The sequence below is a fragment of the Diadema antillarum genome, unplaced genomic scaffold (assembly GCF_040938485.1).
Source record: "Diadema antillarum isolate AM-2024a unplaced genomic scaffold, OU_Dant_1.0 seq00001218_RagTag, whole genome shotgun sequence".
Lineage (NCBI taxonomy): Eukaryota > Metazoa > Echinodermata > Echinoidea > Diadematoida > Diadematidae > Diadema > Diadema antillarum.
The window spans coordinates 506,423-530,943 of NW_027272010.1; the positions used below are offsets into that span (position 1 = coordinate 506,423).

Here is a 24,521-nt window from a genome sequence, read left to right on the forward strand (position 1 = left end):
CGTACGGAGGTCGCCGAGAGAGACGGAGAGAGCGAATAGGCGCATTATCTCAGTAGTTATTCACGCATTCCCGGAAAATCTAGAAATATGCATTTTTTGCCAGCTTGCCGGAAATTCCGGAAAGCATCCCTCTTTTTGGAAAAATCCGGAATTCCAGAAATTTCCGGAAATGTGGCATCTCTGCACAATAGATATATAATGTACTCTTAAATGAATCCCACAAGGATTGGAACACTCATCCCCCAGCATTTCCACTGATTAGTTACTAGCCATCCCCTTTAACTGCGCGTGGGATCCCCCCCCCCCCCCCCCGACAACTTGGATAAAGCATAAATCTTGAGATATCTTGTGGTTCTTATCATTGAGTAATCTGATAGCTAACTTGCAAGTGCGCCTACATGGTAATTGACTGTAAGCTTTTATCAAAGATAGCTTAACTTAAAGTTACGGAACTAAAATCTTTTACGTTCATTTTTTATTCAGTGGAATGTCTGCAATTACATACCTCGCAATTTGTTTTCTGCCTCTTCAATATTGGCACTTTTCTCGTCCTGTGTCACGTTGCTCTCCCAAAATCCTTCCGTGATCCATGCACTGGATATTTTTTTCCTTGTGTGATCTGCAGATGGCTCTTCTAACTCTGTTGATGAATTAACAAGCAAACAAGATATAAAGGTATACACGTCAACGAATTTGGACTGCCTTTTTAAAATTTTTATTATTCAATTAGTTACAGTATGAGAACAGACAGAGTGAAACTATCATTACTTTATTGTACTTTCCAATAATGCATCTTCACATGCAATGCTTATGAAATGTATTAAATAAATGGAAACTAGAACTATCACTCATTGTGATTAATATACCCCCACCCACAACTGAGGAAATTAGCTCAACCAGGATTATTTTTTTTTTCCTTTTTAATGGAAAAAAAAATGTTACCATGGCAATGCACTGTTCAACAGTGAATAAATGTATTGCTCACTGTTGGTCACATGTCCCATATCTCAAGTCAAGTGCTCAAAAACTGAGTGAGCAAGATAAATAAACTGATGATTTCTATGGTTTTCATTAAAAATTGTGCTACCATGGCAACACAATGTTGGACATTAAGAAAAAATGGAGTTTACACAACTTTATATATTATAGCATTGGATGTGCCAAATTTCAAGCCAAATTCTAAAAGGCTGAGGGGCTTAGTTGAATTCACAATATTAGTGTATCATTTTCATTCAAAATATACTGTTACCATGGAAATGCATTGATCAACAATATTAAAAGGTTACGTTTGCACATCTACATGCTATAGTGGTCACATGTGCCATATTTCAAGCCAAATGCTCAAAGACTGAGGGAGTTAACTGAATCCACAATATTTTTGCATGATTTTCATTCAAAATATGCTGTTACCATGGCAACACATTGATCAACAATGATGAAAGAATACATATGCACATCTATGTACTATAGCGGTCACATGTGCCAAATTTCAAGCTAAATGCTCAAAGACTGAGGTAGTTACCTGAATTCACATTATTTTTGAATGCATATTAGTGAAAAGATGCCGTTACCATGGCAATGCATTGTTCACCACTGACGAAAGATCAAGTTTGCACATCTACACGCTATAGTGGTCACATGTACCAAATTTCAAGCCAAATGCTCAAAGACTGGGGGCAGTGAGGTCCACGAGGGGTTTTAGCATGTCGCTGCGACATGCTAAAATTTTTGCGCGACATCCTTCAAAACTTGCGACATTCTAAGCGCCATGCCAAAAAAACTGCGACATGCTAAAAGTAACTAACTCGCAAATGACTTATAGGGTGCTCCTTGTTGAAAGGAGCAGCAGTTTACAAGAGCCAAAAGTTTATCCACAGTCACGGCACTGATCACGACACAATGCGGCTCAACAACTAGCTACAGTACTCGCACAACACCACATCACACACTTGCTCACTCACGTCTCCCTCACCAACCTGCTCACATGTACATGCCATGGGATTGCGCTCTGATTCGGGATCCACACACACAGCAATTTGTGTGAAGTAACACCTAGCCGGTGCAGCGGCACAGACAGCCGCCTGTATGCATGTGAGAGGGAGAGAGAGAACGGAAAGAGAGGGTCGGAGGCCGAGGGAGGCTGAGGAAGGCTGACACGTGCTCGCTTGTTGTCACGCTTGTTGTCGGGTTACGCAAAAACAAACAATATGAAATACATGCCCCCCTCCGCCAAAGGTTGTATTTTTTATCTATTTTTTTTTTCTTGCTGCTTTGGTTTGTTTGTTCGTTTGTCTGCCTGTCTGTCTTTCTATTCGCAAAATAATCAAAAGTTGGGAACAGATTAGGATGAAATTTCAGGAACAGTTGGTTGGTAAAATGGCGCAAGGAACAGATGATTAAATTTTGGTAGTGAGAAGGATTTATGATACCACTGGAATTCAACGTCAGGATATCCAGGATTTTTTCTTAGACTTTGTTTCGTATATTTGAAAGGATTTGTATCAATTCTTTAGGAAGCTTGCCATTGGCAATAGCAATTACACAAAATTAGATGCGTTCAAAGCATTGCCACAGAGAGAAAATTACCTCCATCTTTCGTTAAAAAAAATCAAAAACAAAAACGAACGATGGAGTAAGCAAATGCAAATTGTTTAATCTTTTTTTTTTTGGTAGATTCAGCGGGTTATTTTTTTTTATCTAAAAAGCCATGCGTTTCATTTGAACCTTTAGTAAGTTAGATTTTACTCGAGCGCCGAAGTTGAATTTATTCCAAGGATCTCGTCGCAATACCGAGTTTCCAATGTGTATTTATTTTCGCGTAGCTTTCGGTGTTGCAAAATTTTGCTAGGGCCTAAGCTTACTACTAAACTTATTTCTGTCGTTTCTCACACCTCGTTTGGTACGATTTCTTCCATTTTATATCACTTTATCCGTTCCCTTTATACTTTGAAGTAAACGTATATAATTCCGTGTCTCGCACTGTTATTTTTGTAACGGCGATTTCTCCGCTTCGCTGCAATACTTTTTTTCGAATCGAAGCGACGGAGCTCGGAGTTTGATCCCAGCAGCCGCTTTGATGTGCTGTTTAATTGTATTTTCTAAATAAAAATGTTTGTGTTGTTGGGAGGTGTTGATACTTTGTATTTGTTATTTATTTTCCTAGGTATTTATCTCGAGGGATTATGCATGTTTCTTAATGTTGATAGGAAAAGGCTAAAATGATCTTGAGTGATGTCTGATGGTGATGATAACTACGCTGGTGACTGGTGTAAAAAGACGGCTTCCTGTGAATGCTGAGCGTACGTGACGTTTGTTTATTTCCCTTTCCCTCTTACTCTTCTTTCCCCCTTACTCTTCTTTCCCCTCTCAAGAATGATAAAAAAAAAGAAATTACATACACCTCACAACAAAAAGAACCATGTGCTATAGCAACCTTCATATATTATAAGTTAAATCTAAATGTTCAATATCAGCAAAGAACAAGGGGAAAGCACGAATGACAATAAATAAAAGCGAAGAGATCGTGTATGCAGTCTCTTCGGCTCGAAGAAACTTGACACACCACCCCTCTCCCTTGTGGAAATTTCCACAAAAGCAGATGCCACACCCAGGTGCGTGCCAGACGAAAGAATGCGCGCACTGGAATAAACAGCGTGTAAATATCCTGGAAATATCGATCGAAGAACCAGCTCATTAGTTGAATTAAAGGAATCATTGCAAAGATATCATGATTCTACTTCTATAGCCTTTCTTTTAGCGCATAGTAGGAAACATCGAACAGTCGATTATAGCGTACTTGATCGAATATCTAATGTTCCCTGAACAATAAAAAAAGGATTGATTATTCAGTCAATTAAAAATGCAATCACAGAAATACATGAATTAAAGGTCTCATATGCCCAGACAAATTCACTACGAGTAGGTCCAATGAGATGCAGTCATCACCTGGTTAGACAGTAAAATACAACGTGTAATGACAATTAATTCCAGTTCACGCTCATCAAAACTGCTTATTACTTTTCAAAGTTTTGGCTATCAACATTCGTTCATGGGTGTATTTTGTTTGTTTGTTTGTTTTGTGTGTTTTCCCCTCGTGAAAGGCGTAATGATTTCTTCATATCGAACGTAAGCTGCATAGCATGTTTACCGTAAACAAGCCATTCAGCTCAGCTCAGCTATGGCGCATTCGATCCATCGAACTTGCAGTAACCTCTTACAGGCAGGATCGAGCACATGGCGTATTCCTTTAAACTTGAAAGTGAAGCCAAGTGTTTGCATCGGCGCTTCCACACACAGGCGGCATTTTGCGATCATCGTTATAGCAGAATTTCCGATTCCAGTCAGGGGAAAAGGAATTGGAATACTTCGGAAAATACTGATATTTAAAATCCAATAAAATAAAAAAGCCTGAAAACAACGCATGATTATGTTCAAATAGTAAACAATAATTGGAAACACAGAACAGAGTTTTGCATCCGTTCACACAGAAGCTCTCATGAGAAGATGAAAGCATTCCCCGTCCCCTGCTAGATAGTGGAAGCTTCCACAATCAGCTGAGCAAGTTTTTGGAGGTACATACAGTTGTACTTGCACTTGTACACATTCATTGCGAGAAAGCAATCAATCAACGCTGAACATTGCGTAGTTTGGCATCTTTATCGTGCTGGTGACCAGCTCGATGCTTCGGCATGTGTCATAACGTTAGGTTTAGAGCCTGTAGGCCTCATAAGTCGACGAGTTTAATTCGAAGTAGCAAAAAAAAAAAAAGGGAGATTGAAAAAATATGAATTCTGGTGGAAAAATACGAATTTTGGAGCTGCTGAGTACTAATTTGTGCTTCCAAAGGTTGGCAGCTCTGTACTTTGGAACTTTAATTTCTCTCTGACACAATGTACACCTTTCAAGAAAGAAAATTAAGTGAAATATTGATGAAAGGCTTATTGTGGATAGAATTACCCAGATCTGAGTTTTTGTTAAATGTCATTCAAGTTAACTAAACGTCTGTTTACCAGTAGGCTGCAAAAGTGCAGTTCTCACTTTTCTACACTCATCTCATCTACTTTGTGAGTACACAGTTATCTTGGCATTTCAATATGAAACTGAAAGTAAATAATATTAAAAACAGTCAGTGTGCTGTACTGTAGTACAAGTTCAAGATGTCCTTTTCATTTATCATAGCATCCCCATTGAGGAGTATATCTATTTAAAATATATTCAAAAGGTCTTATGAGTAAGGAGTATAGGACGATATATTAACATTTCAAGAACAATTTAAAATCTTATGTCATAATCAAACAATTAACATAATTTTTCAAATATTAATGATTTTTATCCTGGCATTGCAGAGTCATCATGGTGATCAAAGTGTTCAAAATAAGGCTAAGATAGCACCAGAGAGCATCTAGAATCCCAGAGCTTCCAGGGCCCTCAAGCGGGCCCTGGACCCCGGCCGCAAGGGACTTCGCGCACATACTTTCACGCGCAAGATCACTTTTTCCCCCTGCAACATGCTAAAATTTCAAGTTGTGGACCACCCTGAGGGGGAGTTACCTGAATACACAATATTTTTGTATGATTTTCATTCAAAATATGCCGTTACCATGGCAACACATTGATCACCACTGACGAAAGATTGTTTACACATCTAAAATGTACGTACCACAGTGGTCAGGTGTGCCAAATTTCAAGCTAAATGCTCAAAGACTAAGGGAGTTAGCTGAATCCACAATATTTCTGTATGCTTTTTGGTTAAAAAAACTGTTTCCATGGCAACGCATTGCTCACCACTGATGAAAGATATAAGTTTGCACATCTATATACTACAGTGGTCATGTGTGCCAAATTTCAAGTCAAATGCTCTAAGACTGAGGGAGTTAACTGAATCCAAAATATTTTTGTATGATTTTTCATTCAAACTATGCTGTTACCATGGCAATGCATTGATCAACAATGACAAAAGAGTAAGTATGCACATCTATGTACCATAGTGGTCACATGTGCCAATTTTCAAGCCAAATGCTTAAAAACTGAAGGAATTCGGTTAATCCACACATTTTTGTACGATTGGTTAAAAAAATGCTGTTACCATGGCAACAGATTTATAAACGCACATATCAAAGGTGTTTTGCACAACTATGCGTTACATTGATCGCATATCCCAAATTCAAACTGAATTGCTACAAAACTGCGAGAGTACTTCGATCCACAACATTTTGTAAGATTTTTTTGAAAATCTGCCATTGCCATGGCAACGCATTACTAAATACTCATGAAAAAGGTGTCTTGCACATCTGTCTGTGATAGCAGTCACACATGCCCAATTTGAAGTTAATTGCTGAAAAAATGAGAAAGTAGCTCGATCCACAAGATTTTACGAAAATTTGCCGTTGCCATGGCAACTCATGCAATACTAATGAAAAGGTGTCTTGCACATCTTTCTTTGATAGCAGTCACACATGCTAATTTGGGGTTAATCGCTCAAAAAATGAGTAGTTCAATCCACAAGTTTTTATGAAAATATGCCGTTGCCATGGCGACGCATTATGCGATACTAACGAAAAAGGTATCTCGCACAACTACCATTCATAGTGGTCACACATGCCAAATTTGGGGTCAATTGCTCAAAAAATGAGAGAGGAGTTCGATCCACAAGATTTTGTAAGATTTTTTTTAAATTTGCCATTGCCATGGCAACTCATGCAATACTAATGAAAAAGGTGTCTTGCACATCTTCCTTTGATAGCAGTCACACATGCTAAATTTGGTGTTAATTGCTCAAAAAATGAGAGTAGTTCGATCCACAAGTTTTTATGAAAATGTGCCATTGCCATGGCAACGCATTATACGATACTAACGAAGAAGGTGTCTTGCACATCTACCTTTGGTAGCGGTCACACATGCCAAATTTGGGGTCAATTGCTAAAAAAATGAGAGAGGAGTTCGATCCACAAGACTTTGCAAAGGCGCGACGGCCTGACCGACCGGCCACCCGACCTCAGAGTGATTCCTATATACCCCCCCCCCCCCCACACACAAACACTATGTGTGTAGAGAGTAAACAAGGTATTTTTTCTAGACAGTAAACTTCATGATTGTAAACTACAGCTGTATTGGCTTCTACGAAGTACAATGTACAAATAACCACCTCATCGTGTCCATCACTGCTACAGTATCCGCAGAAATGTTATCTTTCAAAGGATAACTATGAAGGACACAGACATTGATGACAATAAATCAACTGCCGTTGACTTCAAATATCTCTTTTTAATATGAAAAAAACTTCTGACCAGCTATCTCATTATGAACTACAAATGTCGCTATGGCGACTGGTATGCCTCCGCCATAATGCATGGTTCTCCTAATAGGTGTATAATACAATGACTTCACAATGTGTAATGATAGTTTCACATAACTGGCAAAATATTGAAATGACAGGTTTGTCACATGTGTTAAATGTTCATTTTCCTTGAACTAGGTTTGCTATATTGTATGAGAGTGCAGGTACATGTATTTGGGGATGCAAGGATTTTTACTTGACTTTTGACCCTTTTACAAGTTTATGCACTGAGTAATTTTCAAGGTATGAAGAAATGTGTAATTACCTCCGCCAAGGGGGGAGGTTATGTTTTCGCTACTGTTGGTTCGTTCGTTCGTTCGTTTGTCCGTGCGCAAAATAACTCAAAAAGTAGTGAACGGATTGGGATGAAACTAGCAGGAAAGGTTGAGAATGACACAAGTACCAAACGATTAACTTGTGGTAGTGATCCGAGAATTTTGGGGGAATTTATGAAGGATTTTTGATATTTTAGCAGGTAGGGTCAATGAACTTGCGAGTTCAGGCTGCGCGCATTTGAGGTTTGCATGCGTGCACTAAGGTGCGTGCTCTAGTTTCTGTTAGGGCGAGGCGCGCCGTGCAGCTGAGGGTTTATGACGTAACAGAGGCTTCTATATTGGGATTCGGGCGACTACGCACACAATGCAGTACATATGGGTGGAAATAATAGAACAAGATCAGTGGTGGAAATAGCTGCATGCTTGGCGGAGGTCTGCGCTCTCAGAGTGCTTTTCTAGTTTCAGTATAAAATAGAAAAATTGTTGCATTTTAGCCTGGCCTGTGACCCTTAACCTTTGACCTTTGACCTTCTGGCAGGAAATTTTCCAGAGAATCTCCACTCGGTAATAAATGTATTTATTAAGTTTCAAGAAAAAACTTGCAAGCATTGCATATATATGAGGGAAATGGTGAAATTTTGAGGGGTTGACCTTGACCTTTGACCCATGACCTTCTAAATTCATTAAATAATCCCTGCCAGTTATCAAATGCATATGTACCAAGTTCCATGTAGATGCCTCAAGTGAACCATTTGCGAGATATGGGCAAAAGGTAAATTTTAGCTTTTTCACCTGATCTTTGACCTCATGACCTGAAACTCTCTCTGGAGAATCTTTGTTCAGTAGTACATGTCTACACTAAATTTAAAGAAAATACCTTCAGGCATTGCATAGATAAGGGGGAAATAGCAATATTTTTAGCATTTGACCTTGACCTTTGACCTTTTTGCCAATTTCACCCAAAAACTAATTACTTATTCATCCTTATACATCATCCTTGGACTAAGTTTGGTGAAATTTGCTTGATCCAGTATTGAGTTATCTCGTAAACAGATAAATTTCAGGATTTGACCTTGATCTTTGGCCTTTGGCCTCTGGCCGATTTCACCCAAAATCTTAGGGCCCGATCACACTGCCCAAAAGTCGCATAAATGCATGAATCACGTAAGAAATTTGAGCCTTACGCAATACATGCGCAAATCGTGCATGTATTGCGTAAGGCTCAAATTTTTTACGTGGTTCATGCATTTACGCGACTTTTGGGCAGTGTGATTGGGCCTTGGCCAGGTTTTGAGCAGCTCCATTAGGAATGCAGTCCGTCTAAGGCAACCCGAGTAAAACAATGCTTTGCTAGGGTTTTCGACACCGTTTTGTCTCACCAGCCAAGCTTCTTATCTGCACAGTTAATCCCTTGTACAAACATTGACCTACAACAGAAGAAAGTACTCCTTTGAATCCATACACGAGTGGCAAAATTGATCTAATTGGCAATGGGTCTAGAATTCAGACTAGCCTTATCTAGAAAACGGTGTCGAAATAATCCCCAGACCCGAGTTGGGAAAGATTTTAGACGTGCAACTCCTCCTCCAACTCGGGTTTGAGGATTATTTCAGCACCAGTTTGTAGATGTGTAGTCTACATCAAAGACACTTATACATTTGCGGCAGTGGAAATGCATTGCTGATGACCAAATTACTTCTTGTTGCACGATTGTGATGTGGGCATCGTAATATTGTGTTAATTTTCTACCAAACACAAGCTGCACGATTGTTTTATTACGTATTCAAGAAAGTGCAATCTTTATTTGTGCAGGATTCTTTTTTCTCTGCAAGAGTACTTCACTGTTCTTTACCACTCTAGTCTAGGGATTGATTCAACACTGTTTTAGGGGATTGCAAGGTCTAAAACCTGAATTGTATAAAGATATCACATTCTGGGAGGTGGGGAAGTCTCTTCCAACCTCCCAGGCATGTAGAAATGGCAGAGAGAATACTCATGACAACATAGCGACAGCAATGTGCGGCAAAGCACACTGATGTGTGCGTGCACCCATGCATGCATTCATTTTACACTTGCCAGACTGAGATAAAAACAAAGGAGGGGGGGGGGGGGGGGGGTGTCTGTCATGAGAGAGCTAACCGTTGGTAATGCTGGGTATGGCAGTCAAATCCTAATAGGATTAAGATAGCAGCTTCTCTTGTGTAAACATTCAAAATGGTGAGTTCAATTTAGACGAGGTGTTCTCGTCATGTCAAAACTCGGCTTCGCGTAAAAGTTTACGCAGTATTTTGCCGTTTGAAGTAATTTTTGCGTAGTTTGCGTCGTTCTTACGCAGACAATGCGTGAAATATGAGTGAAACATCAGTGATCGTTCGCGAAAATGTTGCCGCTATCGCATTCATGCGCAAATAATGCGCGATTCATACGCAGTTCATTAGTGATAATGCACAGATTATGCATGGTTTACTGCAGACCTCAGTCGTCACGCACAACCACGTATTCGCCCTATTTGGGGCCTTTGCATGCCTATGCGCTGAAAGTGCGTGGTCTGTTAGCGATTTTTGTGTGATCTTTCCGTAGTTCTTGCGCAATTCATCGGTGATTTTCATCGCATAAATCAGCGAAAATTCTTAACAGACAAGCACGTACAACAAAATTTCTTGCGTGATTCATACGTTTACGCAACTTCTGGGCAGTGTGACCGAGCCTTAATCAAGTAATTGCCCCATCATACTTTATACTAGGACCAAATTTGGTAAAATTCCACTCAATATTATTCAAGTTATGAATGGGGACGGACGTACAGATGTACGGACGGACAGACTCACAACCCGAAAACATAATGCCTCTGGCCCCCTTCGGGCAGAGGCATAAAAAAAAAAAATGATTATGAACAGAAAACAAGAGACCCTGGGTATCGCAAGTTCACCTTCTACATACATATTTTTGCAGACTACTACAGACAGTGACACCCCATTGTAACAAGTCTGTGGGACCGCCGATGTTACCTCATTATAACCGGTACCTTGTTTTAACTGTACGCATTAAAAACAAGGAAAAACATAAACACAAGATATATGGTCAGTTTTACAGTAAAGGGTGTAACTTTGATGTGGCAAGGGTATAAAATTATGTTTCCATTTTTATCTTTGCCTTTATTTTATACAGGAATGTCTATATTTTCAATATTTTGTCATTCCAGAGCTTAATTCTTAGGCTCAATATGAACTAGAAATGTCGCTATGGCGACTGATGCCTCCGCCATAATGCACGATTCTCCCAACAGGTGTATAGTACAATGTCTTCACAATGTGTGATCCATGACAGTTTCACATAACTGGCAAAATATTGATATGACAGGTTTGTCAGAAATGACTTGAATGTTCACTTTCCTTGAACTGGGTTTGCTATAACTGTCGAAGAGTGCAGGTACACATATTTGGGGAATTGAGAATTTTTACTTGAATTCTGACGGACCCTTTTATAAGTTTATGCATTGAGTAATTTCCAAGGTATGAAGAAAGAATGTAATTGCAGTACAAAATAGTTTTTTTTTTTTTTTTTTTTTTTTTTTTTGGGGGGGGGGCATTGAAACCTGGCCTTTGACCCTTAACCTTTGACCTTTGACATTCTGGCTGGAAATTTCCTGGAGAATCTCCATCAGGTAATGCATGTATATATTAAGTTTGAAAACTAATAATGCAAGCATTTCATATACTAGTGTATGAGGGAAATAGTAAAATATTGAGGAGTTGACCTTGACCTTTGATCCCATGACTATTGACCTATGACCCGTAAATTCCCTAGATAATCTCTGCCAGTCAGTACATGCGTATGTACCAAGTTCCATGAAGATACATTGAACCATTTGTGAGAGAAGTGATATTACATTTTCACCTAACCGTTGACCTTTTGATCTTTGACCTTATGACATGAAACTCTCTCTGGAGAATCTTTATGCAGTAGTACATGTCTACACCAAGTTTCAAGAAAATACCTTAGGGCATTGCATAGATATTGGGGGAATAGCAACATTTTTAGCATTTGACCTTGACCTTTTGACCTTTGACCTCTTGTCAATGTCACTAAAATCTACTCAACTAATTGCCCCATCATATATCATCCTTGGACCAAGTTTGGTGAAAGCTGCTTCCTCCAGTTTTGAGTTATCACGTAAACAGATAAATTTCAGGATTTGACCTTGATCTTTGACCTTTGACCTTAGTCCGATTTCACTAAAAAACTAATCAAGTAATTGTCCCATCATACATCATCCTCCGACAAAGTTTGGTGAAATCTGCTCAATCCAGTCTTGAGTTATCGCGTAAACGGATACAATTTCATGATTTGACCTTGACCTTTGACCTTTGGCGGATTTCACCCAAAATCTAATCAACTAGTTGCCCCATCATACTTCATACTTGGACCAAGTTTGGTAGAATTCAAGTCAATATTATCGCGTAAACGAAAGCGGACGGACGTACGGACGGACGTACGGACGTACAGACGTACGTACGGACGGACGGACAACCCGAAAACATAATGCCTCCGGCACCACTTCGTGGCGGAGGCATAAAAATGAAGTAACTATTATGGAATTTTAGATGAATTTAGGTAAAAACAACATGAATGTTTTGGTCACCCACAGCAACCAAGTGAAGATAAATGGTGGATGTAATGCAACTTTTCATTTGCTGTGAACATATATTTGAAATATCAAAACACTTTTCCCCCGACAGATATTCGCTCTTGCAATTATTTGGATGTGAACTTCAAATTCCAAGGTAAAAATGGCACCTGACCAACTATTTTTAAGTTAAAAGAATGTTCTAGAAGCAAGAGCCGCTTTAAACATAGCCCCAAATTATCCCTTGGTAACAAACATTTATCAATTCAAATCCCAAAGAAATTCGATTATTTTAACAAAGTTGAAATTTTCAGATTTGTGTGTTTCGGAGGCTTCAGTTAACAAACTATGTGTTTCGGAGGCTTCAAAACTGTTAACAGAAAGTTCTAGTCCTGTATTCACTTAAAAAAATAAAACTACAGTAAGCAACTATCCCCATATGCTAGAAGAACAACAGGGCATCAATAAAATGTGAATAACAGTATACAGATGTACATTTTATGGCAGTGCATAATGTTTACTCTTCATACTTATTATTATTAGGAAATAGGCTTCTACAAAAGTGAATAACAAACTGTGTACACTTTGAGCGATGCTCAGTTCGAATTTATGACATTACATGTGGCAATATGATTCTAAAGGAAACTGCAACAGTAGCAATAAAGGTACACTGATTAGGAACACCTTTTTGTGGCGGCTTAAAGTTAGCAGCAACACATGTGTCGGAGACTTCAGCATAACTGTTAACATGCAAAAATGGTCCATTTTAATGTGATATGAAGTACATTAATGCAGCTCATTGTTTCTAAATAACCAACAATGTTGTAACATGTAAAATAGTATGTATTTGTATGCAGAAAAAAAAGACTTTCCAACATATGTTAAGAGACAAAGAAAAATATAATTTCAAATCTTTATGCTCAGTTGTATATTTGCATACTATGTGTATCCATGACTTTGGCAATGCAGAACATGAGCAGGCTACACGCATGTACAGCTGTATGCATTTTTCAAACTTTTCACCATAATGCACAAAGAATCACTTTCAATGAGTTAGAACTGCAGCTAGACTAGGACAGTTTGTGGGATGTATATTGATATAAACCATCCATCATAATTGTAGATATATACATGTATGTTAAATCAATTTCAGCTGTTGATGAGAATGGTATACAAAATAGACTATGTGATGGCATGATGGTTAGATTACAACATAGCGTTGTAAAATATAACAAGGGGAAAACAGGCTTTAATGATCATGGTCATAGAACAGCAATCTTAAACACCGATCAGCCATTCCATGGAAGGATCATCATCAAACTGAAAAAACGGAGTTGGAATAATCAATATATGCGTGATATTATCATGGAGATAGAAATTGAAATTTATGGTCAAGATCCCATTCATGTTGTTGAATCGCCTGTTGAAAAGATACATACCCTACCCATGACTGTCTACAAATTTTTAATTAATGTTGACGAAATGTATAGTTCCCTATATGTGATAGTTAGAATTTTGCTTTCTTTTTCTATGGTATACAAGTCAACTCTGTTTCATATCGTTTTCTCTTTTGTTTTTTATGCTTCAAAGGCTTCTTTTTTATAGTTATTGTACAGTGTGTGTGACTCCTGTGACAGCTAGGAGGCCTGTTTTTGAAGGTAACACATTGAGAAATTGCTAACAGAACTTTTACTGTTTCTAAAAATGACAACCTTTTAGCAAAAGCAGATTAAAAAGCAGCAAATGTGTTTGAATATCTAAGTTTGTTTTAGAATATAAACCCACAGACTACAGTTTTAACCCTTTGAATTTCAAAATATAGTTTTCAGAAGTTGTAACTTTTTCCAGAAAAGCCAGGACTAAACAGATTATAAAGATTTCAATCATTTCAATATTGTTCTTCATGAACATAACCTCTCCAGTCACCCCACCCATGTAAACTACACGTACCCCATGGCAACAGGCTATCTATAAGTAGAGGTCTATATGTCATAAACAATCCTATCCCAACCATTACCGTCCATAATGATTATACTGCACTGAATGGTCATTTTTAGGGTACATATGTGACTGTCAAAACAAAACGCATCAATACCTGGACCTGACTATGCTCCCCAAGGTGGCTACTCATAAGGTGACTCACATGGGAAAAAATCTTTGAGATCTGTAAATCTATGTGTTCAGGGTGGGCCAAAAGGCTAAAAATTAAAAGTTACATCCTTTACCGTAAAACTGACCATATATACCAATAAATCAAACTTGAGAGCAGTCTCTGCATTATTACACAAGTATGGATCATTATTATTGACGGAGAATAAAAAAGAATTATTTGTGAATTGATGGAACAAAAAAATAGGGGTTGAAATGCATTCTTTATTTTCCTTCCGAAAATCTCTTTGCAAAAGTATCGTAAATGCATTCTTGAGAGGTACTCGGCAGGGTGATATTCATGGTTTTTCTACACCTATCTCTTCCTCATGTATTGAACAATTCTGAAAGAAGGCCATTTTTTATCATGAAATATAGTGAAAAATGATAATGAACAAAATAAGTTGTAGAAAAAGCATCTGTTAAAATTTTTCTACACACCAGCACAAAAACAGCAGCATGCATGCTATGTTTACCGTAACATGATGAGTATTTTAGGCTGTTGGTGCCCAGTGGGACTGCGATGATTTCATGAATTATTTCGGCTGTAACCTTATAGGTATACATAAGGTTTGCGCTCAAAAGGATTGAAAATGCATTCTTTATTTTCTTCCGAAATCTCTTTGCATTTTTTACATCCATTCTTGGACAGATACGTGACAGGATTAAATTTGGAAGATCGTGATCCTTTTTACGCATATCTCTTCCTCATAGAGCACTCTGAAAGAATAAAATCTTCATTGTGAAATGCAGTGTTAAATGATAATGAACAAAGCCATATCCATTAAAACTGTTAAATGCGTGTGTTGTTGTTTTTTAAAACCGTTAAATGCGTGTGTTGTTGTTTTTTAAAACCGGCTCAAGTAGATTAACATGCATTACTCAACTTTTTAATGCTATTATGAACCGAGGGGGGGGGGGGGGGGGGGTCACAATGATTTCGTTATTTGGCTTCAATTTCTTATGTACTATACACACTAGTATTATGTTTACTACCCAGCAAAACAACTGGAAGTTCAAACTAAAAATGGAAAGGATATAATGATGAGCTGCACAAGCATTCCAAAAACTTTTTTTTTCCATTTTTGGCCACATGTGTCATTACATGAGAAGTTTTTGAATGCATATTTTTTTTCACTTTGCAATGTGGTTTTAACGGATATCATGCACGTGTATTTCGAGAAAAAAAAATCAAATGATCATCATCATTGAAACAATGGAAAGAACGATTCTCAGTTACAATTCGTCACTGGTGATGGGGGATAAAGAAGGATAACGGCAGGACTGAACCTAGCATGTTTGTTTCCGATGTCTTCCCGCTTCATGTACAGAGAGACGGCATGGGGATCGTAAACATCTATAGTGCACATTACCGTGTCCAGCACAGACTCTGCAGAACGGGAAAGTGACATTACTGTTTTTCTAACTCCCAGAGTTAATTGACCCCTCCTATGACCTTTGATCTTGTGGTGACCTTCAACTTCCCAAGGGACATTTACCAGCCAAGTTTGGTCACAAATGGACATAGGGATCAAAAGTTAGGAGCCATAATCGTAACGCCTCGTAAAAACAGAACATTGGGCCCTAAAAGTTTGTTGACCCCTGTCTGTGACCTTCAACTCCCCAAGGGACATTTACCAGCCAAGTTTGGTCACAAATGGACATAGGGATCAAAAGTTAGGAGCCATAATCGTAACGCCTCGTAAAAACAGAACATTGGGCCCTAAAAGTTTGTTGACCCCTGTCTGTGACCTTTGACCTTGTGGTGACCATCAAATCCCCAAGAGACATCTACTATCCAAGTTTGGCCACAAACGGACATATACATCAAAAGTTATGAGCCATAATCGAAACGTGCCGTAAAAACTTTAAGATACATGTACCGGTACCTTGAACTATTTGTGAGATATGGGGAAAAAAGTGACATTGTAACATTTTCACTTGACCTTTGACCTAACGACCCAAAACTATCTCTGGAGAATCTTTATTTGGTAGTTCCAGCCCCGGCGATACGGTGCAATTAACTCACTGATAAGAGGCCAAAGCTTTGGAATTCGTAACGGTCATCGAGCACTGTGCGGACAGAAAGGAAAAAAAAAAATCTCGAAAGTTCACCTCCTATCTCCCTTACAAAACGTATTTTAGTACCAAATCTCTTGAAACTTCACACATATATCTAATATGGATATATCATCCTTCATATGATTTTTGGGCGAAAATGCTGATTTATCTTTCGAGATATGTGTGTTTTTCTGTTTGAGTCGACCGTGGGAAAGGGTTACGATTTTTTCTGGACATAAGTCTTCACTGCATGAATATGCATTGATTAACATATTGCTAGTCTGTATACACCAGACTCACTACCTGCAAAGTTTCTTGTTTTCACATAATAGTATAGTAGGTGAAAATCAAAGCAAAAAGACAACCGAATTTAAGAGAAAAAATACTGGACATACACAACTAGATCATCCTCCTGCACATGCATTCTCTACTGGTCAGTGCACGCTTAGCCAATCAGCGGTGTCAGGTTCAGCGCAATGTGACAGGGTTCAGTTTTCGGTCCACAGGGTGGTGAGTGGGCAAGAGAGGAACCCTGCAATGTGCTTCAACTGTTTCAGGCAGCACAAAAACTGACACATCGGACTGCATACTGCTTACGTTATAGATGGCTTTTGCATGGGTCACAAGTGACAGTGATCTCCATTTTTTTCTGGACATATCCATGCGCCAAATGATACAGAAAAAATATTCAGAACACAGTACCAGTATGGATACTACCACAAGTCATATACCAAAGTTTCATTTTGGGGCAAATGAAGGAAAATGTGAAAAAATAACACTTGTTTTGAGACCAAATTTTCTGTTTTTGAAGCTAAGTTTTGATGTTATTTTCACAGGTTTATCCTCAATAAAACCCCAAATAACTAACATTGGGAGTTAGAGAATAGTTTTTCCTTTGATTTGCTGTATAGATTTAATCAGTTGATGGCTTCTGAAGTGAGATATTGCGTTTGTCCAGCAACACTTCCCCAGCAGTTTTGCGTACACAAGCTGTCTACTTTATGCGAATGAGGCTTCAAGGTCATATGCTTTTGCCAAGTTAATTGCACCGTATCGCCGCGCCTGGTTCATGCATACACTAAGTTTCAAGAAAATACCTTCTTGCATTGCATAGATATGGGGGAAATAGTGAAATTTTTAGCATTTGACCTTGATCTTTTGACCTTTGACCTTAAGCATGTGCGCCCAAAAGTTGATAGGCACAACTTCGCCCACTCATACATATACATGCCAAGTTCCATTAGGATACCTCTCAAGGTTTTTAAGATACGCTGCCCACAAAATTGATTACGGATGGAAGGATGGACGGACAGACAACTCAAAAACATAATGCCTCCGGCAACACTTCGTGGCAGAGGCATAAGAATATTAAGAAAATTCAAAAATTGTTCACTCTTCTGCCATAATGTAAGAGCACTTGACTTACCAGTTTTAGAAGGCAGGGGTGGGGGGATAATATTACCCTTAACATATGTCAGTAACAAGTTGATAGAATAAGTACTTTTCATGAAAAATCATATTTTGTCTCAATTCTCCTTGTATTTTCTTTACATTGTTGTCCATACTGACATCATCGACTGAAGTAGTCTTCCAACTGATTGACAATAGCAGTGGTCTTCTTGTCCAGCAATGGTGGCACCAAAACATTAAAAATTCATTACTTTTGATTCTATTGTCAAAATTTTCTCAAACTTTCACTGATGTACATGTATTCTATTAATATTACTGCTTTTACATGACAAAGTATATTCTGGCTCAGCTATGAGCACTTTGAGAAGGTGTTTCTATCGTTAGGCCAATAATGCAGTGAAAGGTAATAGCTTTCCATGGAACGAATGCAGATTGCATGCAGACAAGGAACGCACTTGCTACTGTTCTGTCCAGCTGCCGCATGACCGTATAGACTTCACTCCCCTGGCCGCTCATTCGCTCACCATCCAACATGCGCAGGTGGCAGAAGTGAGATGTCATGGTGGAGTGATAGCTGGTGCCCTGGCAGATGGGGTTTGTCCATTCCTGGAGTGGGTCCTGGAACCGCAGGTCCTTTAAGTTCTGCAGTGTTGCCAGGCAGTAGACAGAATCAAAGCTGTGTGGGGTAGGAAGGGACAATGTACAAAGTAGAGAGTTCTACCCACAAAGAAGTAGTAAGTTGTCACACAAACACACACACACACACACACACACACACACATGCAAACATATGTAAAATCATAGAAACATGGGCATGACATTCAATAGTTCAATGCCAAAGCAACCGAGCGGGAGGGTAAGGACTTTTTGTGAATAACAGAGTATAAAAGTCGTGTTTACAGAGCTTTTTAAATCAAATTTCTAGGGAATTTAAAAAAAAATCACTGCGAAGGACTATGATCAAAACTTATGAAAACTATTCATTTTACTAGGTACGAGCAGAGCAAGCGAGCCACTTTCACTTTGCCCATGTCTGAAATGTAGTCATTAAAAGCTTAAACGTGATTGCATTGTTCGAGCATTGAAAATTATTCTTATAATGCTAGAAAGCTTAGAAGAAAAGGAAAAATGAAAGGTTTACTGAAGGATAGTTTCAGGGGGCATACTGGAGGATGCAAGGCTACCGTCTATACACTAAATTTACTCATAAGTAAATATCAGTGTATAGATATAACAATGTAAATGCTGCATAATTTTTGCCTCTAAATTTTGCATTTCAGATATGAAATTGAGAACTTTTAGACAAGAAAAGTGCCTTTATTGTTCATTTTGGTCTTTAAATAATTGATTAATTATTTGTTAAAGGGGGCACTCAAAAGTTTTATTGGGGGGTGGGGCACGTGCCCCCTCTGTAGGCAGGTGTGGGATAATAGGGAGAATGGACAGGATATGCAGGTGCTAGATAGTGGGGTAGTACAGGGTGAGAGGTAGGAAGGTGTAGGTTAAAATACAGTTGAACCTCTCTTATCCGGCCTCCCTTTATCCGGATCTCTCTATTATACGGACGCAATCTCGCCGAGATTTTTTTTTTAATAATTACGGGAGGAAAGTGGGATTCCCAACTCCTTGAGAACTCCTACACAAACACACATGAATTACATATTACTTCCAACATGATTAACATACATTACATCAAATTTCCTTCCAAATTGCTTACCTTCAGACATTTTAACATCCCCAAACATCCCCAAATCATCGCAAGAACATGGACAGATTATGTGCTCGAGTCCTCTCATATCGCATTGCCACATATAGGTCCATACACAGCCGTTGATATGACTAGATAGACATGCATTGTTTCGAGTCATTGGCTAAGCAACGAATAATATTGAACACTCAAAAATTGTACACACACAAAGAGAGAGAGGGAGAGAGAGTGTGGGGAAGAGAGCAACCCAATCGCAATGCGCTATCACTTTTTACCTTGGGCCCGGTACGGTATTAGGTAATGTAGCTGTCTGTTACTCATTGACTCCAACTCTCCCGTTTTCGACGGGAGATCTCCCGCCGAAAGCCCATTTTTGCAAAATCTCCCGTTCTCCCGCTTGAGATTTGAATTCTCCCGCCCTGGCTCTGTGTCTCCCGGTGGAAAGGATTTCTTACTTATTGCTATCGTATTTTGAAAAAATAAGCCTTAAAATAGACTATAAGATAGCACCAGAGAACATCTAGAACCCTAGGAACTTCACGCTTCGCACACATCAACTTGGAGTCTCCCGTTTGCTAGGGGGTTTCGGGCGGGAGAATCTCCAGATCAGAAGGTGCTTGGGGTTGGAGTCTCTGGTTACTGAGTGTAACAATGAAAAGGTTGCAGTATACACATTACTACATGTGGTACTACAAGGGGCTACATCAGTACATGTGTATGTATATGTACATGTATAAAGCATTGAGTCTCCCGTATCCGGCCAAATCCCTTATCCGGATGAGCCCCGCTCCCGACTTGTCGGGATACGAGAGGTTCAACTGTAGGGGTTAGTATAAGAGGAGGGTGAATAGATGGGTGTAACCCCAGAATATGGAGATGTAGTACACGTGTGGTATAATGGGAAGTTATCAGGATAATAGGGTAGGAATTAGGAGAGTTAGTGCATTAGGAAGGGTAGGATAGCTAGATCTACTTGTACAAAGTAGTGAAGTTGCCACTTAGTTAGCACCAGAGACGGGTTTGCAGAGCCCAGCCACAGCGAGCACATGCCGGAGGTTACAGGCACCTGCCAAGTTGGGCACCCACTGAAACTGATGAGGGAAAGATAGAACACTCATGTCTTCCGGACAAGCTGGGATTGATCCTCCCCTTCTCCCCCTACCTTTACCCCTACTGTCTTCCTGAACCCACTTCATGGAGGTGAAGGCACTTAAAGCATGTGATCGACAGTCTACCATCTACACATGCTGAGTCGTATCTACTCAAGCCGAGAAGCAACTGCGCGCCAGCAGTCGGCTTACAGGACCAATGGTCGGATTTGTGCATGTGCCAGTGCTCGTGTATCGCCAAACCGTAAGTCATGTACAAGTGGGTAAGTGCACTGTCTCCATACCGTGGACTTGAGCGCCATGATGACCCCCATGTAGCCGATTGGCAAAGAGATCGATTTCACACTATAATTACTCTGAAAACCGGTTTATGTTGGCCATCCACAACACCCTCCCGCCCCTCTGCATCAAAGGAGCTCTGTGTAAGATCATAATTTTGTTATGTTACGACCAGATATTTGAGTTATTAACTCTGCCAAGGGAGGAGGTTAAATGTTTTCATCGGCGTTAGTTTGCTAGCTGGTTTGTTTGTCCATGTGCAAAATAAATATAAAATTCTCAAAGAGTTGTTAATGGATTTGGATGAAACTTGCAGGAAAGGTTGACAATGACACAAGTAAGAAATGATTAAATTTTGGATTTTATGAAGGATTTTCGATATTTTGGCAGGTAGGGGCAGTGATCTTGGGAGTTCAAGCTGCACATTTTTTAGGTTTTCACACACACATTAAAGTGTATGCTCTAGTTTCATTTCACAAGGCCAAGTTGGTCCTTGGAATAAAAGAGAAGCTTAATTATCATTACTGCACTTGACCTTGTACACCACATGTCATTCTATTGAAGTAATATTTGTGTAAGCAGAATTAAACCACACCAGCAATATCAGGGACTGAACCTGACTTGGCAAGTCAGTAACAATTTTTAGTCTCGGGAATGTGTACTTTTTCCAAAAAGATAAAATTCTGTAGAATTTTCTCTTTACATTTGCTTATGCTTTTCTACACATGTGACATCACAAACTGTAGTAGTCTTCTCATCCAGTAGTGACTGCACTGAAACTTTCACAATTCATAGCTTTTGAACAGATAGTCCAATTTTCCTCAAACTTTCACTAATGTGTGTAACTGATATTGCAGCATTCACTCATTCGACATGTACACAATGTATATTAAGGTGAACTTGTCCTTTACTAAATGTACAAGCTACAATGCAATAAATAGTGTTCTCAGCCTAACATGTTACTTAGGGATCCATCATTTCGACTTAGCTAACAAAACCAGCAAGCTAAAGGATATTTAAGCAGTATAGAGAGGTGCCCGCACCTCGCCAGGGGTCCAAATACCGCCACCCGGCTTAAAATTGTTACAAGCGCACTGAACAACAAAAATATGCCCGGGACTGTGTTCAGTATGCCTTAAAATACTTCAAACTTGGCAGGGTTACCACAAACAAGCAAAGTGTGGTGAAAAACGAGCAGTTTTTCGCGAAAATTTGAAATTTATATTAGGAATACGTGTTATAAGTATCATCACGGTCACCCGCACACGTATTTTACGTGCTTTGTCTATGGGAGCGCGGGTGGCGAGTTGCGGGCCCCTTCCTTAGCCCACAACTATTCCGCATCGTTCGCGTTTGAGGACGATAGCTGCAAATTTCCGGCATCGAACAGTGAACTTGTAGTTCCATTGGAATCTTCAGCATTTCTTCTGTATGTGAGTGGGATTTCCTAGAATTTCAGTGACGAAATGTGATTCAAATATGCATAAACATTAACTATGGCGAGGTGCGGGTCACCCAAGCATGTACTTGTTATATAGTGGTCCGTAGCCTTACTTTAGGTGCTGGCTGTGATGACCTGCATGGTCTTTTGTACCACTGACTTAATCACATACATTTGTATCTTACATCATCTCCACCAATTTGTCCGTTCCTACAAATAACAGGGTAACTGCAGCTTGGCATCTACACATTAAGTCTTTACAGTGAAATATAATTTTTCTGAAATATCCCAAGTCTAACTTAGAAACTTGACACATCATGATCATGATCTAGATCATGCATAAAGTTACACATAATTTGTGAGACCTACACAGTACTTAAAATGCAGAACTTCAGCATGACTTATAGCTTTGTGAAACAACATGTACAGGTTGTGCGTAAAGTTAAGCATGATTTTGGGAGTTACGCATGATTTGGGTACTTACGCATGACTTAGGCATTTTGTGAAACATCCCAAGTTGTTAAAGGGAGAATCAATTTTCAAAACATTTTGGTGCATGTGAATATAATTTGTATGTGTTTTTTACAAAGTTCTCAAGAGCAGACACTGAAACAATCGTGGGATTTGTCCCTAATCTAAAGTGACACATTTTTCACAACTTCATCATTAGAGTACAATCCAGGTAATACAAGTCATTCATAATTCTAGCACCTGTATCAAGTAAAGAAAATCATGAACCAGTAGGATTACAACTGAAAGAATTTGGAGGAATCAAACATACACACTGAACAGTAAAGCTTATCAACGGGGCATGGTACAGTTTGGCACAATATGCTTCAATGTATATTGTAAAACATATTTTCGCAGCATGAAATTTTTGTGAATTGGAGCTAATGGCCTTTATCGCAGCATGAACTTTTGCGAGTTGCCTCTGACATTCAATGCATATATAGTGTAGACAAGGACTTTCGCGTGCATTTTAATTTCGCGAATCTTGGCTCTCGCAAAATTCGCGAACTTAAAATGCATGCAAACATTCCTTGTATTACAGTATTGAGACCGAACACCTCTAAAGTTTCATCACCAAAGTTCAGTCACTGTTCTCACTTCTGTTATTTTGAGAGGCACCATTGACCTGTACACTGGACTATCAACATATTTTTATTTTTTATGGCACTGGTACTCTTTTAGCATATATGCAGTGTAAGTCAGTCACATTGGATTGCCCAAATTAAATCTTATCCTCTAACACACATCAAATCAGACCACATTATTTGAAAGTTATGCAAATTTAAATTACCTTGAAAGCAAATTTCCAGCTGCATTCAAACTTTCTAGGTTCTCCAAGTGTTTTAGAGGATCTGAAAAGAGTTAATAGAGAATACCTATACTTCAGAAATATGAATAGATGATTTGTTATTCTGGCACATAACATAAGTCTGATTACGAAATGTGGTAAAAATTTGGTTAATGGACTCCATTTTTCCGAGCACAGAAAGTTCTGGCTACACTCTGAATCAAGACAACAATTTGATAATAGTGCAAAAAAATACATCTAAGGTACCATCTGCTTTATTCCATGTAAAGTGATGAGACCAAAATAGAAATTGTGTGTTTCTTTTGTGGTTCAAGTAGCCTAGAGTCTGATATTCGCAGTAGAATAAAATGTGCAAACACACAATATTACAAAAGCAGAGAAGTATCATTTGCACCACTACTACCCAAAAACTAGAAATGTCGCTATGGCAACTGTTATGCCTCCACCATAATGCACGGTTCCCGTAAGAAGTCTATAGTACGTTGTGACAATGTGTGGTGACAGTGTCACATAATTGGCAAAAAATCAAAATGACATGTTTGTCACAAATGTGTTGATTGTTCACTTTCCTTGAAGTAGGTTTAATTGGATCAATGGCTATATTGTTTGAGAGGGCAGGCATTTGGGGATTTGAGGAGTTTTACTTGACCTAGATGTATGACCCTTTTATATGTTTTTGCGTTGATTAAACTCCAAGGTATGGAGAAAAAGTGTAATTTCAGCATTAAAGAGTAAAATTTTAGCATTCTATCCCGGCCATTGACCCTTGACCTTTGACCCCATGACCCTAAAATCACCCAGGGAATCAC

General features: G+C 39.0%; 1 protein-coding gene across 2 annotated transcripts in view; it reads right to left on the reverse strand.

Moving 5' to 3' along the window:
- The window catches only part of LOC139744910 (leucine-rich repeat-containing protein 61-like), a 39,084-nt gene extending 15,021 nt beyond the window's left edge, over window positions 1-24,063 (reverse strand). Inside the window, exons 1-3 of one of the 2 annotated variants that reach the window (XM_071655324.1) lie at window positions 23,695-24,063; window positions 18,313-18,533; window positions 506-640 (exon numbers count right to left, since the gene is read on the reverse strand). In XM_071655324.1, the coding sequence (XP_071511425.1) occupies window positions 506-640; window positions 18,313-18,418 (241 nt within the window). In that variant the 5' untranslated portion in view covers window positions 18,419-18,533; window positions 23,695-24,063. Of the gene's footprint in view, window positions 1-505; window positions 641-18,312; window positions 18,534-20,727; window positions 21,168-23,694 lie in introns of those variants that run through there. The other variant, XM_071655325.1, reaches the window with a different exon arrangement.
- Between the last annotated feature and the right edge of the window lie 458 nt (window positions 24,064-24,521).